Here is a 17667-nt window from a genome sequence, read left to right as displayed (position 1 = left end):
AAGGGGTACATTATAAACACTACAGGGAGATAACTCTGTGAAAAACAGAACAATGTTTTAATCACATTCTGTCATTGAGAAAATTTTTAAAAAATAGTGTTCGTCAAACTGTTATATATCCGATGAAATTTTATCGATAAAGTGTGTGCTTCAAATTTTTTGAAATTTTTATATTTTTGTTAAATTGTCAAAGTAAATATTTTCTTTAATTTTTTAAAATTTTGGTGAAAAAAAATGTTTGCAGATAGAGAGAGATACTAACGTGATAACTGGCCATTTTTAGATCCAACTGTACTGTCATCTTTGGCTCTGTCAGGCGGGTTGGCCACTAAAAAATAAGAAAAATTCTGGTCAGCATTTTGGAAGCAGTTAGCTAAATGTTATTGATATTATTATAAAGATAAATATTGAGTTATTATAATAATAATAATACTCAACTTTTATATACTATACAAAATTTCTCTGTAAACAATATTTGATTATCTATATCTCATTTTAAAGTACTAAAACAACCCAAGGATTTGTATAGTCTTACAAGTGTATATATGTCTCTGGTCTTACTATACAAATCCTTGAACAACAATTCTCTAATTGTGGGCAATTTTATTTTGAAAGACTGTCATATGCACATATATGCCTAAAAAGTAATGAGCAAGGTCTTTTTTTTTCAAAAAATCAGAGGCAAAACCAAATCATATGAAGTATATAATTAGATTAACAAAATCTAGGCAATTAATTGTAAAAAAAAGATAGACACTCACTGTCCCATAACACAAGTCACTAAATAAAAAAATCTTTAAGACTCAGAGCAAAATGAAACTCATCAAACACTACTCTGGATGATATAAGTGAAACAAGAATTACATTTCTGCATAAGTTCATAAATTCAACCTTTATTTTCCAAAAAAATCCCAGTTTCAGCTCCTGCCATTGATTTATTCTAAATCTACAGGTGACCTGTTCAAGGGAGACAACTGTTTCATAAAGTATTCAGAAACTATTGCCAGGTTTTTTTTAATTAATGCATATTGGTGAGTATATATATCTCAATAATAAAAACTTGAATTCTGATATATGAGACATAAATCTGTATCCGACTTCTCCTAAATAATAATAATCTCACATTTTTGTCCATTTTTCACAAATTGCAGATATAAAAGCTTGAAATAATATCTGAATTTAGAAAGTTGTGTTTTGCCAATATGGCGTCACGTACAGCAAGTATCACATTAGCTAATTCAAAAAGTACATCTCCAAGTTCAATCTTCTAACTTCTCAATAATTTCTCTAAGGACGAGACAATTTAAATGGGAAAATCGGTAAGGTCTGTCTGACAATCACAGCTTCATTAGACAAACTAATGATCAGGTTTAAAATTGAAATGTAACTCTACTACTGAGAAGTCATAGCGATGGAATTACCACATATATATATTGTTACAACGGGTCATTACCACTTTCTCTTATGTTGATGAAATCTGTTACATCTATTTTGATTTTTTTTATTCAATTTCTAACTTCGGCAAGAGTTAAATGACATGTTAAGAAATAAATGTCGAAGTAGCCGACTTTTGCAATTTCATCATTTTCTTATAATTTACCTAATTGACAATCTATGCTTCGTAAATACTATGGATGATTCCTATACCCTTTTTGGACTCACAAACATTTGGTTCAAATTGACTTTACAGCCGATTGCATTGAGTGTGCAGGTAAAGGTTAATATCTTTGGTGAGCTTGCTTGCTAGCTGAACCGTGAAATCATTATCAGGTAAGGTATACTACCCTCCTTTCGAAGTAGCCTAGTCCTACAGACAGATAGACTGGTTATATGGTGGACTAGTCTACTCTTAAAGGAGGGAAGTTTTTCCTACTCGGCTGTAAAATGTTTTGGTGTAAAGTATTATCAGTGAGATGACCAGATCTAGATGAAGTGTATCCCAAAGCCATATTTTTTGTGGTATGAAATAATGAAAGAATCTTTAATGATAATTTTCATTTCAAGAAGATCTGACAATAAAAAAAGTTTGCATGGCACAACAAAGTGAAGACAGAAAGTTAGGACAAAACCAGTCATGCATACTTTAATATGCAATAGACCAAATGAGTAAATTTTAAGCAATTATAGGTCACTGTCAAGTCCAGATGCAGTCTTCTTGAAGCCTTTTTATTTAAAAGTAAAAATTGAGTCATCACTCCTTCATTGGTCACATATTTATATGTCCAACAAAATATTTTCTTTGGAATTTTTCAGTTCGGATAACCCCAAATGTTTTAACATATATGAGCCAAAATCTAAATAGAATGATTATTTTGCATCTGAAACAAAAAATCTGTTTTCCTGGCCTTTGCTTTTTTTATGTTGTCTTGCTATTCTTTTGTCATTCCACTACTTTGAATTAAGCTGAAATCCCTGTCATCTATTCTAAGTTATTCTAAGGCATTTATTCTGTTTATGACATCAACAGGATTAAAACGTTCAGCAGACAAGGAATATATAAGCAGACGACAGGAGGCTAAATAACCATTTTATGCTATTATCTTGTAAATTCTATAACATGACAGAATTTCCTTCAATCAAAATGAACCTTTTCTACTAGAAGATCGCCAACATAAATCGGTAATCCCTGGTGATGCATAGTGATATTTTTTTCATTAATATGGAAGAATTTGCATGTAAAATCTGTATGCTTTAAAACACTTCTCTGATTTAGAATAAACTTGTTCTATCAAGTGTACAGAAGCATACATTGGTATATTCCTACGATAAATAATGACTTAAAACATTTTTTTGACCAGAATTGATAGTGATCAAGATGACATTAAACGGACATTTATCAAACATTTAATACTACAAATCAAATTAATTAAACCATTTCCAAAGTGACAGAAAAAATTAAAATTAAGAATAAAACATTTCTAACAAGCATGAATATCAAATATATAGGACTCACTCAGAGAAATCGTTTTCAGGAAAGAAAAATTGTTTTATTTCAATATCTTTTCCAAAGCAGCTTAATTATTTTCTATAGAAAAGAAAAACCATGTATCAATTTGTTTGTTTGAAACTCTATTTTGCTGATGGGATTTATAAAAAGATCAATTTTCCCGATTTTTAAGACGTAAATTATGTATTCTGTCCAATTCTATCTTTTATATACAACAAATGAATTAATTTATAGTAAACAACATTATTTGTGGCTGTTAGGACTTTTAGAATTAAGTTAAAATTGAGGATTTTGGTTTCTAAGTTATCCCAATGTCTACCATGTAGTTAAGAAGAAAAATGAAGAAACTGAAGAAGGCCAATGGACAAAACATCTTGAAAATTGGTTTATTACTACAATAATGTATTATATATGTTCTCTATTGGAATTTTTGAAATAAGTAAATAAAAAACGTTAAATATAGGAAGTCAATAGAATGGAGGCAACAGAAAATCCAGCAACCTTTGATGCAATGCAGGAGACATATCAGTTAACATTTAAGTGTTTGGATTGTCATACGTTCATGACTCACGGCCGACGCTAAGCATTTTTCTTCTTTTCAGTAATCATGAAAAAAAAGGCTAAACAAAATCAAGAATTTTAAGACTAAGTCTAAGCGTGTCCATTTTCTTTAATCTTAGCCAACCTTATACATCATTTCCCGAGCTGCTGTTTATTTTTTTTATAATGTGCCATTCACTCGATCAGTTTTAAACAGTAATTTTTTCGGAAACAAGTTTTAGAGTGAACGAACCATTTCTTATAATGAAAAACCTCAATGAACACAAAAAAGCAAATCCTTATACTTTACAAATATCCTTTTTCTAATTTTTGTCTAATCCCCTTATATCATGTCGCATTACCAGTGATCTATTTCAGTTTCTTTAATTATTTGGTCATCGCCATTAAAAATCGTCATTCCTTCACTAAGCCAACAAGATGATCATTAATAATGCAAATATATATTGTCTTACTTAGAGGAGTAAATTAGTATAATAAAGTTAATTAGGCTGAGCCGAGGTTTTTCTATAAATCTGAACCAAGCCTTCGACTGTATGTCTGGAAATCAATGTAGCTAATTACGAAGGAAGCTGATCTATCGGCCATCTTTTGTTAGGCCATATTTAGATAATGTGCTAAAGGATCATTTAAAGACGTATATCACCATGAGAGGCTTTGCCCATGCGGAGATTTGTTAATTGAGATAAGATGGTTCTTTTCAGCGTGGAGGCCGTATGTAACTTCTGACGTGGAGATAGTTCAGGTTAAGGAAGGTTCTTTTCATATCAAGTTTTCATAATCGTTTTTACTGCATGCATATTGAAAAACTGGATATGATTGAAAAATGCTGTATAATAATTATATACTGTGAAAGTACTATTATTCGTGGGGTACCAATTTTCGTGGATTTCGTGGTTGATGAAAACCACGAATTTAAGTATCCAACGAAATGCTTTTTTCACTCTTGATTCATTATGTAAATTCTAAAACCACGAATTCAAAAATCCACGAACCAGTAAATTTCTCACAAACCACGAAAATTGGTACCCACGAAAATAAGTACCATCACAGTAATATTACTTAAAAAGTTTGAAAGAAAATTACTAATCAGATTTCTAACCAGAAAATATATCTTTAGGAAAAATACAACAGCACTTTCTTGGTAATTTGCTTGAATATGTACATTAACAAGACTTTCCAAGAGTAAAAATCATCAAGACCAGCAGCATTATACATTTGTATTTTGTTTAATCAGTAAATGTATCTTTTCCATGGTGGCCATCTTGGATAACAAACTGATTCTAGAAGTGACAATATACTCATCAAAACAATTTAATCATGAATTTTGTAAAAATCTAATTGTAAGAATCACTCAGGCAGACATCTGATGCTATCATTGGTTCATTAAGTCATGTGACTTAAGTCAATAATATGAAAAATATGAAAAATGTGCAATACAATTTCCTGTCTTGAGAAAAATGTGGGCAATCATTGAATGGTTTGAGACAAGAAATGTAAGAACTTAATTGTTCCAAAAAACTTCAATCAAAACAAAAATTCAAAACTGCAAATTTTTATCACTCGTTGTTGATATTGGGTTTTTATGGAGCTAAGTAAAAACAGGAGAAAAGTAAATTCATGAAAATGTAAACCCCTATGACTTGCTATGGGAAACCTCTTTAAATCAATGATAGCAAGAAAGTAAAAAGATAAGACATATCACATCCTGTTGGAGATTTTTATCCAAACTTTGTTGGTTTCTTGAGAGGCGAGGTTTCCGAAGTTGTAGATAAGCCAAATTACAAAGTACGCCAAATCTTGATACAAAAAAACGCACTCAGTTTCTCATCATTCCATTTATTTAATATTCACATCATAGGAAATGACAAGAAAATCAGAGCAAACTTTTGACTAAAAAGGAAAATATTGTCTTTCATCTCTTGTATGCATCCACAACTCTTTAATTTTCCAGACTGCATACACTCAATTAGATTTCTTATCCTTGCAAAATCTATAATTATGTACATATAACATTTTCAATTTCATTTCAAACATACAATTTGGAAGCATGAATAGCTCTGGTCTCTGCAGGAGTCTTAAATGAGATTTAGTTAATTTTGTTTGAAGCCATTTACCGCAGGTAAAGCTTTTCTGAAGAATCCATTTATATGGTTCTGCGCCATTTATGGTTCCATTAATGCCAACCCATCTATAACGCTTAACAGTTTTTCAAAATCAATATTTGTTTAGAAAAAGCAGGCATTTTCAAAAAGATGTAAATGTTTATGAGAAAAGGCGTAAAATATGAGGACAATCAGGTTTCAATTATAACATTGTTTGAATTCTGAATTCTTTGGAATTAAAACATTAGGTTAACATGAACTTAAATATTATTTCATACAGGCAAATAATGAAAAATTTGAACAGTTTTTAACTGAAAAAAAAGTTTGAAAAATTTAATGAACCAGAAGAAAAGCACACTTTTCAAAAACCATGAAATGAAATAATCAACAAGAATACAATTGTTTTTCAATCCATCAAATAAAGGAATCACAGTATTCTTTAATTCCATTCTCTCAAAAATACTTGATGGCATAATAAACCACCAAATCATTAAAGTTCTTATGAAACTGTGGCTATCTGTAATTTATAAGTGACTATGATACTAAATACTTTTACAAAAAGTAAACAATTCCTCTAAAATGTCAATATGTACTAGAATTATTTACCTTTATATTTAAAACGGCGGTATTTTAGACAGCAACAAATGAACATAGCGATCAAATGATGTCTTGCTGTTTAATGTGTCTTTTTGTAACATCTGCTGCAGAAGGACAAATTATTATTTATAGCACACACTTTAAAACTCATTTGATAAACTTGTGTAGTCAAGATCATAATAAAACATCTAAAGTTTTATGTATTATTGCAACATCAAAAGCCGGAATGCATTGTAGCATGTGCAGTTTTGCATTCGTAATATGCATGTCAGTTTTTTCTGTCATTTCTAGTTAAAAAAATATAATTGTAGAAAGGGAAGTTTCAAGGGATTCCACATGAAATATAGACTTATTACTGTCCCTCTTCTGTTTTTTTTTCTTTCTTTTATAACTTTTTTCTAAAATTAAACAAATAAAAATTTCAAAAAAAAAAAGAAGGGACATGAATGATTCTAAAAGGACAAAGATCTAAACAGTATTTGGGAATTTTTTCATGAAAAAAACCCCTCTAAGTTCAAGTAAGTTCTATCAACTTTATTCTTTTTTCTTTAAAAATCTGAAACTCCCAATGATGTACATGGTCTGTTATTTTAGTAGAACATGAACAGAAATTCACCATTGCTGTATGAAATCTACTTGGATTAGTACAGCTACTAATACTTCAAGTGTAGGATGTATAATATAAGAAGATGTGGTATAATTGCTATATTAGACAACTCTCCACCAGATACCAAATGACATAGATTTTAACAACTATTGTTGTCGGTACAACAATGAGCAAAACCCATACCCCATAGTCAGCAAACACTCTTTATATTAGATTGTCAAGTACTTTGTGTGAGTAAAAGAATAAGAACTCATTTATTGTCATATTCTAGTAATTTTGTGTTTAGTTTCTTTAATACTGGTTTTTAGAGCAAAACTTTAACCTGAAGCGGGACAGACGGACGGATGGACGAACAAACGGATGCACAGACCAGAAAACATAATAACCCTCTACTATCGTAGATGGGGCATAAAAATGGCAAAAAGACATTGAACTTAAAAAAGTTCCTAGAATAATTGTATAATTGTCTCACATGTGTCATAATCTATTTCACTATTTTTCAAATGAAAATTTTAACACAGAACATTCACCACCCTTTTCCATTGAAAAGTTAATAACAGGCTATTTATTATTTGAACTTGGAATTTTTTTCAATTATGGAATTTGCATAATTTCTTGTGCTTGAAAAGTTTTAAAAATTCCATGTTTATTTGGTATTATAATGTTTGAGCGGTTCCTAACACTTTCCATATAATGTATTTTGTATAGATAGTGTTGTGTGCGGCACAGTACATTCTATCTTCTTTGTAAATGTATTTTGTATAGATAGTGTTGTGTGCGGCACAGTACATTCTATCTTCTTTGTAAAAGAAAGTGTTGTGCGCAGCACAGAACATTCAAGTACAGAATAAACATGGAATTTTATATAAAATTTCAAGCAGAATTATTAGAAATTATGCAAATTCCATAATTAATTAAAAATAATTCCAAGTTCAAATAATAGCCTGTTTTAAATGTTGAATCATCATGAATTATAACCTTAGTGTAAAAATAACCACTGTTTTACTTCATGATATTTGAAAGAAAAGCCCAAGTAAAAAAAAAACACAACCTTTTCTTCCCCGAAAAGATTTATTGGCAGACATTTGAACTTCCTGTTTTGAAACTGATACCTCCCTAAATCTGTCAGATATGTTAAACGATTCCGTACAAATGGAAGAAAAACACATCAATAAGGAATAAAGTCATTTGCTAAAGGAAAACTGAGACAAAATATTATTTTTTCAAAATTGCTTTTTTGGCATTTAAACATTTAAACACTTTGAAATAGTAGATGATTTAAATCCTTACAGGCTTTTTAAAATTGTTTTTTGTCGAATACTATTCTTTTAACAAGAGTGCACACACTGAAATGTATCGCCTTCTTTACTAATCATTGATTTTATGTTGATACTCCTAAATATAAAGCTTTATTACTGTCACATAAACTCAACATTAACCAAGAAAACTAAACATTGATCAATGAACCATGAAAATGAGGTCATGGGCAGATGAACCATATGCCAGGCAGACATGTACAGCTAACAATGCTTCCATACAACAAAATTAATATAGTTGACCTATTGCTTATAGTTTAAGAAAATAGACCAAAACACAAAAACTTAACACTGAGCAATGAACCGTGAAAAACAGGTCAAGGTCAAATAAAACCTGGATGACTGACATATAGATCATAAAATATTTCCATACACCAAATATAGTTGACCTATGACATTTAGTATTAGATAAAAAGACCAAAACTCAAAAACTTAACTTTGACCACTGAACCATGAAAATGAGGTCAAGGTCAGATTACATCTGCCCGCTAGACATGTACACCTTACAATCATTCCATACAACAAATATAGTTAACCTATTGCATAAAGTATGAGAAAAACAGACCAAAAAAAACTTAACTATAACCACTGAACGATGAAAATGTGGTCAAGGTCAGATGACACCTGCCAGTTGGACATCTACACCTTACAGTCCTTCCATACACCGAATATACTAGACCTATTGCTTATAGTATCTGAGATATGGACTTGACCACCAAAACTTAACCTTGTTCACTGATCCATGAAATGAGGTCGAGGTCAAGTGAAAACTGTCTGACGGGCGTGAGGACCTTGCAAGGTACGCACATAATAAATATAGTTATCCTATTACTTATAGTAAAAGAGAATTTAACATTACAAAAAATCTGAACTTTTTTTTCAAGTGGTCACTGAACCATAAAAATGAGGTCAAGGACAATGGACATGTGACTGACGGAAACTTCGTAACATGAGGCATCTATATACAAAATATGAAGCATCTAGGTCTTCCACCTTCTAAAATATATAGCTTTTAAGAAGTGAGCTAACACTGTCGTTGCTGCCGCCGTAGCAGCCGCCAGATCACTATCCCTATGCCCAGCTTTCTGCAACAAAAATTGCAGGCTCGACAAAAATGATATAACACCAGATTTTACAGGTTATTTCACTTATATTTTGCGCCAGGAATTTCCTTACTCAATAGAAGTGATATTCAACACCTTTATACAGTTGTGCTAGGGTCTGCTGGATTTTTTGGCAGCCAATTGCCTATCATCCTGCCTATATTAAGAGTAATAGGTCCTTGAATATCAACCTACAGCAAGTGTCTACATGAAACATTGTCTGTTAATAATGACAATGTGAAATGGCCTTCTGGTCGAAAAAAAAAAAAGAAGTAAACTTAAATTCTGTACTTTTTTAAATTTCTTTCCACAAAATTGATTTAATCAAACATTATCAATTGAATATACATGAATAAAAGGAGAAAAATATTCATTATTGGCATAAATTTTCTATATGTCAATGAATTAAGCAATTTGACTTTTATATTTGTGTTTTTTTATTAAATAAAAACAATCAATACATTCTTTATTTTTTTTCTATGCATTTATAAATTTTACTTTTAGTTTTATTTGAGTGGTATAATGTTTTAAAACTATAAAATAATAAATGGACTCTGCATTTGCCAAAACTTTTCATGGATCTAACAATTTTAAAGAGAAAAGGGGAGATAATCCATAATCCTTAAAGTGTAATAAAAAACTGCACCAAGAGCACATGATACATATGTCACGTACTTTATTGCAAAGAATAAAGTTCTATAAATCCTAAATGTTATATCATTTATTTATAAAAAAAAAAAAAAAAAAACACAAAAGGGAGGTTATTTTAATAGACATAAACCAGTCACCAAAGTTTCATGAAAATACTAAAAGTATGTTATATCTGTATATTTAAGTTGTGTTTTACCAAGTTTACAAAGCCTTTTTGAATTTTTGTTAAAAACAAATGGAAAATGACCCCTTTTTTATGAATAAAATCCCATATCTTGGTAAGTAAAATCTAAAAGGAGCTCACATCAACAGATATGAACAATTCAAATTGCTGAAAGTATTTTATATGTAGAAAGATCTGCCATTAGCCATATTAAGGTGGTACCCAACACTTTTCACTAAAATTAATTTGACTGGTTTGATTTTCATAAAATTTTGACAAAGTATTTACTTTGACACTTTTAAAAAAAAATAAAAAAATTTCAAAAATTTTGAACCAACCATCTTATCAGAAAAATGACACTGGTTATATAGCAGTTTGACAAACACCAATTTTGATCACTGAAAAGCTTAATATTCCCTTTACAACACTACGTAATTAAAACGTTTAGGCGACTTTACAGAGTTATCTCCCTGTAGTGTTAGGTACCACCTTAAGATAGACAGGATTCAAAATATGCCGTTCTGGTTCAAAGCAAACTCATCTAACTAATTGAAGGTGTACGCATTTTGAAACTGACTATGTTGATCTTCAGATGTTTTATGTTGTTTTTTTTTAGTGTTGTTGGGTTGTTGCTGCTTGAAATTTTCCCCAGACCAATTTCTATCAAATTTTGATTTTAATTTATTTGTATTTTAACGCCACTTTTAGGCTTTTTCGTTGCAGCGAGTTTTTATTGGTGGAGGAAGCCAGATTGCTCAGAGAAAACCACCGACTTTCAATAGGAAAACTGACAATCCTAGTCAATTAAGATTGCAGTTAAGTGCACCAGCATGAGCGGGGTTCGAACTCACAACCTCAGAGTTGACTGGCTAGTGATTTCAGTAGTAGAAGTACTTAGACCATGCCCGAAGCCCCCTCTATCAAATGTGTTAAAATAATTACTCTTGACAAGTACTAGTAGTAATGATTTGAAGAAAGGAACTTCTCTAAAATTAAATCAAACATGAATTTTAAGTACATAAAATGTTGATTTTACCACTCAAAATTTGACATTCAACCAATCAAATTTGTTATTTGTATTTCAATGGTAAATAATTGTACCTGAAAACCTAATATTTGATTAAATTATAGTTTTACAAACCTGATTTCATTATCCCATAAAAGAATCAATTAAGAGTCCATTTTTATTGATAATTTTGTACATTTTAAAAATATCAATTTCCCTACCTATCATGACCATCTGTTGTTCAAAAAAATTTACAATAATCTTCAATGACCTTTAGTAACTTGGCCTTTCGTAAGTTTGTTCTGCGTAATGTAGTCACAAAATCATTCAATCATTTTATGTTTGTTTGCATAAAGATTTATTGAAATCATAATTTTCTGCAAACATGGTTGGTAACCCTCTAGAATCTTTAAAGCATGTTAAGCATAAGTCTCCAAATCTCCAACAAAGAGCTGATTCCTCTCAAACACAATTTAAGTACTTAGGGAGCTACTATTTGATTTTTATGGGGGGCTAGGATGAAAAATTTTATCCTGCATTTTTTTTTTAGCTGTAATCTTTGTCCTGCTTTTTTTTTTTTCACTCTGTTCGGTCCTGCCTTTTTTTTTTTAGTTTATCCTGACTTTTTTTTACCTAAATTGTCGTCCTGATTTTTTTTTGCAAGTGTCTCATCCTGCCTTTTTTTTTTACTGAAAACTCCTGTCCTGCCTATTTTTTTTCAAATTTCATCCTAAGCCCCCCCATAAAAATCAAATGGTAATTCCCTTATATTACCATATTTGGTTAGGCTTTTTGGTTGTTCTTGTTTCTTGTTTTCAAATAGATTTGACCTTTCATTTTCACCGTTTGAATGGTTTTACACTCGTCATTTTTGGTGCCCTTTATAGCTTGCTGTTCTGTTTGAGCTAAGGCTCTGTGTCTTTCAAGGCCGTATTTTGACCTATAATGGTGACTAGGATGGAGAGTTGTCTCGTACCACATATTCTTATATCTATTTAACCCTCTAGAATTTTCATATCATGTTTATAGTCAGATAAGTCACTTTACCAATCAAAATAGAGTGTTGATCTCTTTCAAACACCATTACATATATTACAAAATGTACTTCAGCTTTTAAAATATTCTAATTATCAAAATGAAGTTAGAAAACATTGAATTGAACTTTTTTTCGTTAATTTTCAAATCAATGATAAAAATTAAGTAAAATATTCAAATTGATAATCTCATTTAATTGACTTCTTTATATAAATTTATCTTTTATGATGCTAATTCTGTTTTTCGCTGTTATTCGATTATTACCAATTACCATAAATTTACTATTTGTACTGCAAATCATTATACAGAAACAAATATAATGCAGGATCATAGATTCTTCATATGCAAATTACAAAACGATGTAAAGCTTGATTTTTTTTTGTTTTTTGGTGTTTTAACACCTTTTTAAGCATGGCATTTAGGCTATTTCATTGCGGCCAGTTTTTATTGGTGGAGGAAGCCGGAGTGCCCAGAGAAAACCACTGACCTTCGATAGGAAAACTGACCATCCTAGTCATTTAGGATTGGAGTCAAGTGCACCCGCATGAGTGGGATTCAAACTCACAACCTCGGTGTTGACTGGCTAGTGAATACAGTAGTAACTAATTACACCACTTGGCCACCGAAGCCCCTGATGTTCAGCTTGATCAGGAACCAAACAACACAAAAAGCCAAAAATTCACATTCTTATTTCTTTTCTTGAATATGATCTTTATAATAATTTAAACTAACTTAAAATCTTTCTCCTAGTATAAAAGATGATCTAAATTTTCTTTTTAAGGTATATTTATCACATTCTTTGGAAAGGAAACAATCTTCCTAATTTTCATTTTTTACTTTGCTCTTTCATCTAATCTTACTTGAGTGAAGTTTTTGAAGACAGCTATACCAGTACATAGTGCACTTTTTGAAAAAGATCATCTGTCTCACTGGCTTTAAAAACAATGGACTTTCTTGTGAAGTTCATCCTATCAGGGTATACTAAACTGAATACTCTTTTACCTTATGCATATTCTCTTTAAAGGGAGATAACAAATGCATATTCTCTTTTAAGGGAGATAACTACAACTTGAGCCTACAACAAAATCAAAATCTTCTGCAGGCTCTTTAAAAAAAATAACTCAGCCACCTTTTACTTTTGAAGAATTCTGTTTACATGAAAGACACTGATAATTTGCACTATAGACAATTGAATCAAGATCTTCAATCAGAGAAGTTAATATATTGTGACGAAAAGAAGGATGGCAAAGAGGATACTCATTCAAATATCTAAATATATTGTGACGAAAAGAAAGATTACAAAAAGGATATCCATTCAAATATCTTAATCTCAAGAACTTAGACGGAAGCTTCAATCAAACAATCACGGCTTTTTTCAATAAAAGAAAACAATATGATACTTTTAAACTAATGATGAACCAATCTTAAAATTTCAATTAACTTAGAAACATTGACTGTTCTTCAAATAATAAAAATGAAAAACTTTAATTAAAATCTTTTTGACTTTGAATTGCTCAAATGTATAGAGATATAGCTGCATATTCAAATAAGCTTTTCATTTCAATCAAACGGACGTCATCCATCTTGTTTTTTTTAATGAAAAGCAGACATAAGTTATCCGTTCCATTTCTGCTATATTGGTAGATATTAGAACATCTTCAAATCAACAGAATATTGATTAGTTTAATTGAATTATATTTCTTTAGTGTAATGTTACATCTATACAAAATGAGTGAAAAGGCCTTAGCTTAATCCTTCTTCCACTTATACTTTAGAAGAAAGATGTATAAAGGCTATATCATAATATAAATGCGGCTTCATTAAACGTGATGTCTGCTTGAAGATGTCAATATTTGTTTCCCTTTACAAGTATATATGTCTGTTACATTACAGGCCAACAGACTTTAGACTTTTCCCCCCAGTTGTTGACATTATCATCGTCATGCCATCTTTTCAGTGGAATAATCTTTTTCTTTGTATGCAGGCCTCTACAATAACTTTTTTTTCAACTTGTCCAGTAGGACAAGTACATACCAAAACTTACTTGTCCGAATGAAATTGTAACTTGTCCAAAAAAATATTAAGAATAACCTTTTTGCATAATAAGTAGATTCAAGGAACAAAATAAACTAAAACAATAGAAAAGAAGTTGATTCCACAGTGTTTGATTCATACATAATGTGTCTTTTGAAATACTTTTTCGGAACAACTGAATCAAGTTTTGTCACAGGTTCTAGTTTTCATAAATGCCAGTCTTATGAGACTAGGCAGATGATCACTCTGGAACCATCTGATAGGCCTGTCAATGTTTTTTTAACTTAAAAAGTGTATTCAAATGCAATCAATAAACATGAATGTGTCCATAGTACACGGATACCCCACTCACACTATCATTTTCTATGTTCAGTGGACCGTGAAATTAGGATAAAAACTCTAATTTGGCATTAAAATTGAAAGATCATATCATATGGAACATGTTTACTAAGTTTCAAGTTGATTGGACTTCAACTTCATCAATAACTACCTTGACCAAAAACTTTAACCTGAAGTGGGACGAACGAACGCACAGACGAACGGACGAACAGACAGACGGACGAACGAACGTACAGACCAGAAAACATAATGCCCCTCTACTATCGTAGGTGGGGCATACAAAAATGAAGATGAGTTATGATTGAGGGTTTGGATGGGGTTAAATGATTAAAGAATAATGCCCTTAAAAAATGAAGATCAGAGAATAACGGGCAAAAAAAATGAAGATTAGAGAAAAAAGGGGTAAATTTTTTGAAGATTAGAGAAAAAAGGGGTTAATTTTTTAAAGGTTAGAGAAAAAAGGGGTGAAAATTAAATGTTTACAGAATAACCCCCCCCCCCCCCCAATCCAGACCCTCATGATTGCCAATGAGACAACTCTCTGCAAGAAATTAACAACTATAGGTCACCGTATTGCAAGTATTGTTTTTTACTACATATGATTTAGTGAATTTTATGGTAAACAATTTCTTCATTCTTATTTAAAAAGTATTTTTGTTGAAAAAAATACTGGTATAATTTATTTTAAAGCAACAGAATAAGGTAGAAAAATGATGTACAGATTTGTCTTGGTCCCGATATGTCTGCCTTACTAAACTGTCTATTAATCACGTCTATTTAATATGTCTCGTACGGTGCCAAACTGTCTATTAAAGTTGGAGTCGAATGGTTTCAAGCTAGTGATGAACCATAGGCGGATCCAGGGGGGGGGGGGGGGGGGGGCCTGGGGGCCTGGCCCCCCCTTTCGTTGGAAAAATTTGGTTGGTTATATAGGGAATCATTGAAGCATGACTGGAGTGGGCCCTCCCTTAGGTCAGTCAACAGGCCCCCCTTAGGAAAAGTTCTGGATCCGCCACTGTGAACTGTCTTGTAAAGTTACCTTATCTGCAAAGCGCCGCTGATTCGAATCAGTAAGATTGGTTTACGAGAATAGCATGTCTTTTACCTGTTAAAAAAATACCTGACAAAGAACCAGTTTTAAATATTCGATTGCGAGTAAACATGTAAAATTAAAACTTTATTTTTCTCTTCTCTTCTTGTTTTATTGATTATAATTACTTTGTTCATCAAATTTATTTTCTGCAGAATAATTTTACTTGTCCCATCGGACAAGCTTGATATAGCTTTTACTTGTCCGACCTTTTTTTGCTCTGGTACCGGACAATCGGACAAGCGTTATTGTCGAGGCCTGGTATGGAACATTATCATCATTGCCTTAAATCTTATATGTAAAAAAGACGTGTTGCAGAATGTATAATTTATACCTAAAATATACTTTTCTATTTCAACTTATAATTTTGCATATAGAAAATAAGTTTACTAATTTTGTGGTTCTACAGCACTATTTTGGATTAATCTGGACATCAGGAATGCTGAAATCCTAGTAATAAAGATTAAGATTTTATCAGATGATGATAATATATAATTTTGAAAAATTTAGCAGTGCCCATGCAGTGACTTATAACTTGGGTACTCTAAGTTGGTTGCCTGAGCTCTGAATTATAATGATTCATTGGGCAAGTTCTAACCATGAAGATCGAGACTATATATATTAATTCATGCACATTAAAGACAGTTGTTAATGTCTGTTTCATTTTGGTCTTTTGTGGATAGATGTCTCATTGGCAATCATACCACATCTTCTTTTTTTATATCATTTTAAAGGTTACAAAAAAGTGTAGCCAATTTTCTGTGCTGATAGGGCATGAAACCCATTCAATCAGTTGATCAACTTAAATTTATAAAATTTCAAGACCTAATTTTCCCCTTTTTGCCAAATATTTGATTCAACCCAGAGTTACTGATAAGTTGTAAGGACATATAAAAAAAAACTTTTAGGAAGAAGAAAACCCACCTGAGCAAACAATTCATAAGCTCAGAGAGAAAACTAAATTTACTATAACAACAGACATTTTGAGAACAAAAATCACCATGACAACAGACACTTTGAGAACAAAAATCACCATGACAACAGACACTTTGAGAACTAAACTGACTTTTAAAATCTTCTGTATTTGCTTTAATCAGATTTCAAAGAAATGCATAAAAAGTTTGAAACAAAAATTGAGATCATAAGAAATTTTATCAAGTTTGTTTAAAACTGAAGACATTTGTTTTTCAGGGGGAACTTGTTACATGTATTTGATTCTAAAATAAAATTGTACTTAATTTTTCCACAACATTCCACTACATTCACGACACACAATGTCTAACCTTTTTTCAACAAATTTTTCTGTGTGATCAATTTCAACAGCTGGATTCTGAACGACACAATGGTAAAAAATGTATTTCTAATTTTTGTTTGTTCAAATATTTATCCTAGATCTATATTTCGTAAAAAAATAGATCTACCGTATGGATTGTAATAATAATCCTAGAAAAGGATTTTCATGGAATTAAAATTCTACGTAAAAAGATGTTGTTATAAATTTAATAAATATTTTTTTACTTACGACATTTCAATAAATGAATATCTTCCATCGTAAATAATATATAACTGATTTAGAAACTTGATGTGACAAAAATCCAATATCAATTCACCAGTTCATTAATGTTGTTGTCCATTCAAAAATGACTTAATGCAATTGAAAAAAAATGCAACAGTCTTTATTAACAGGATAAGCTTATAGAATGTCCAAGGAGAGCTTAAATCTATTTAATTATGTAGCATATAAGGAAATTCTCATGATAATTCGACTTACTATTGAACAAGGTATATGATGCTTGTGATAAATTTATGTTCGGAAAGACACCTTTAAATTCCTTCACAGGGATCCTTTCAACGGATTAATCTACGGAAACTTTCAACAGATTGACAACTATCCCGTCTTTTTGATTAACATAACGTATCATTGAGTTCAATTACAGAAAAAATAAATAATTTGTTTATCTTTTGTTTCACTGACTAGGTGGTAATAAAACTCTGTTTTCCGCTGGAATGGATTTAAATAGCCATATATTCCACAACGTCACAACGAAAGAACATTTACAGACAAGAACAAATAAGCGCCATCTATGGGTTAATGAAATAACGACGGAATGCAAAT

The 17667-nt window shown here is 31.1% G+C and overlaps 1 protein-coding gene across 9 annotated transcripts in view; it reads right to left on the bottom strand.

Moving 5' to 3' along the window:
- LOC143059813 (dual specificity calcium/calmodulin-dependent 3',5'-cyclic nucleotide phosphodiesterase 1A-like) overlaps positions 1–17667 on the bottom strand; it is a 290727-nt gene that overhangs the window by 37904 nt on the left and 235156 nt on the right. For all 9 annotated transcript variants that reach the window (XM_076233380.1, XM_076233381.1, XM_076233379.1 and 6 more), the window contains one exon: positions 263–328. In XM_076233380.1, the coding sequence (XP_076089495.1) occupies positions 263–328 (66 nt within the window). The remainder of the gene's footprint in view (positions 1–262; positions 329–17667) is intronic.

The sequence above is a fragment of the Mytilus galloprovincialis genome, chromosome 14 (genome assembly GCF_965363235.1).
Source record: "Mytilus galloprovincialis chromosome 14, xbMytGall1.hap1.1, whole genome shotgun sequence".
NCBI classification, from domain to species: domain Eukaryota; kingdom Metazoa; phylum Mollusca; class Bivalvia; order Mytilida; family Mytilidae; genus Mytilus; species Mytilus galloprovincialis.
This window is presented reverse-complemented; position numbering and strand designations above follow the sequence as displayed.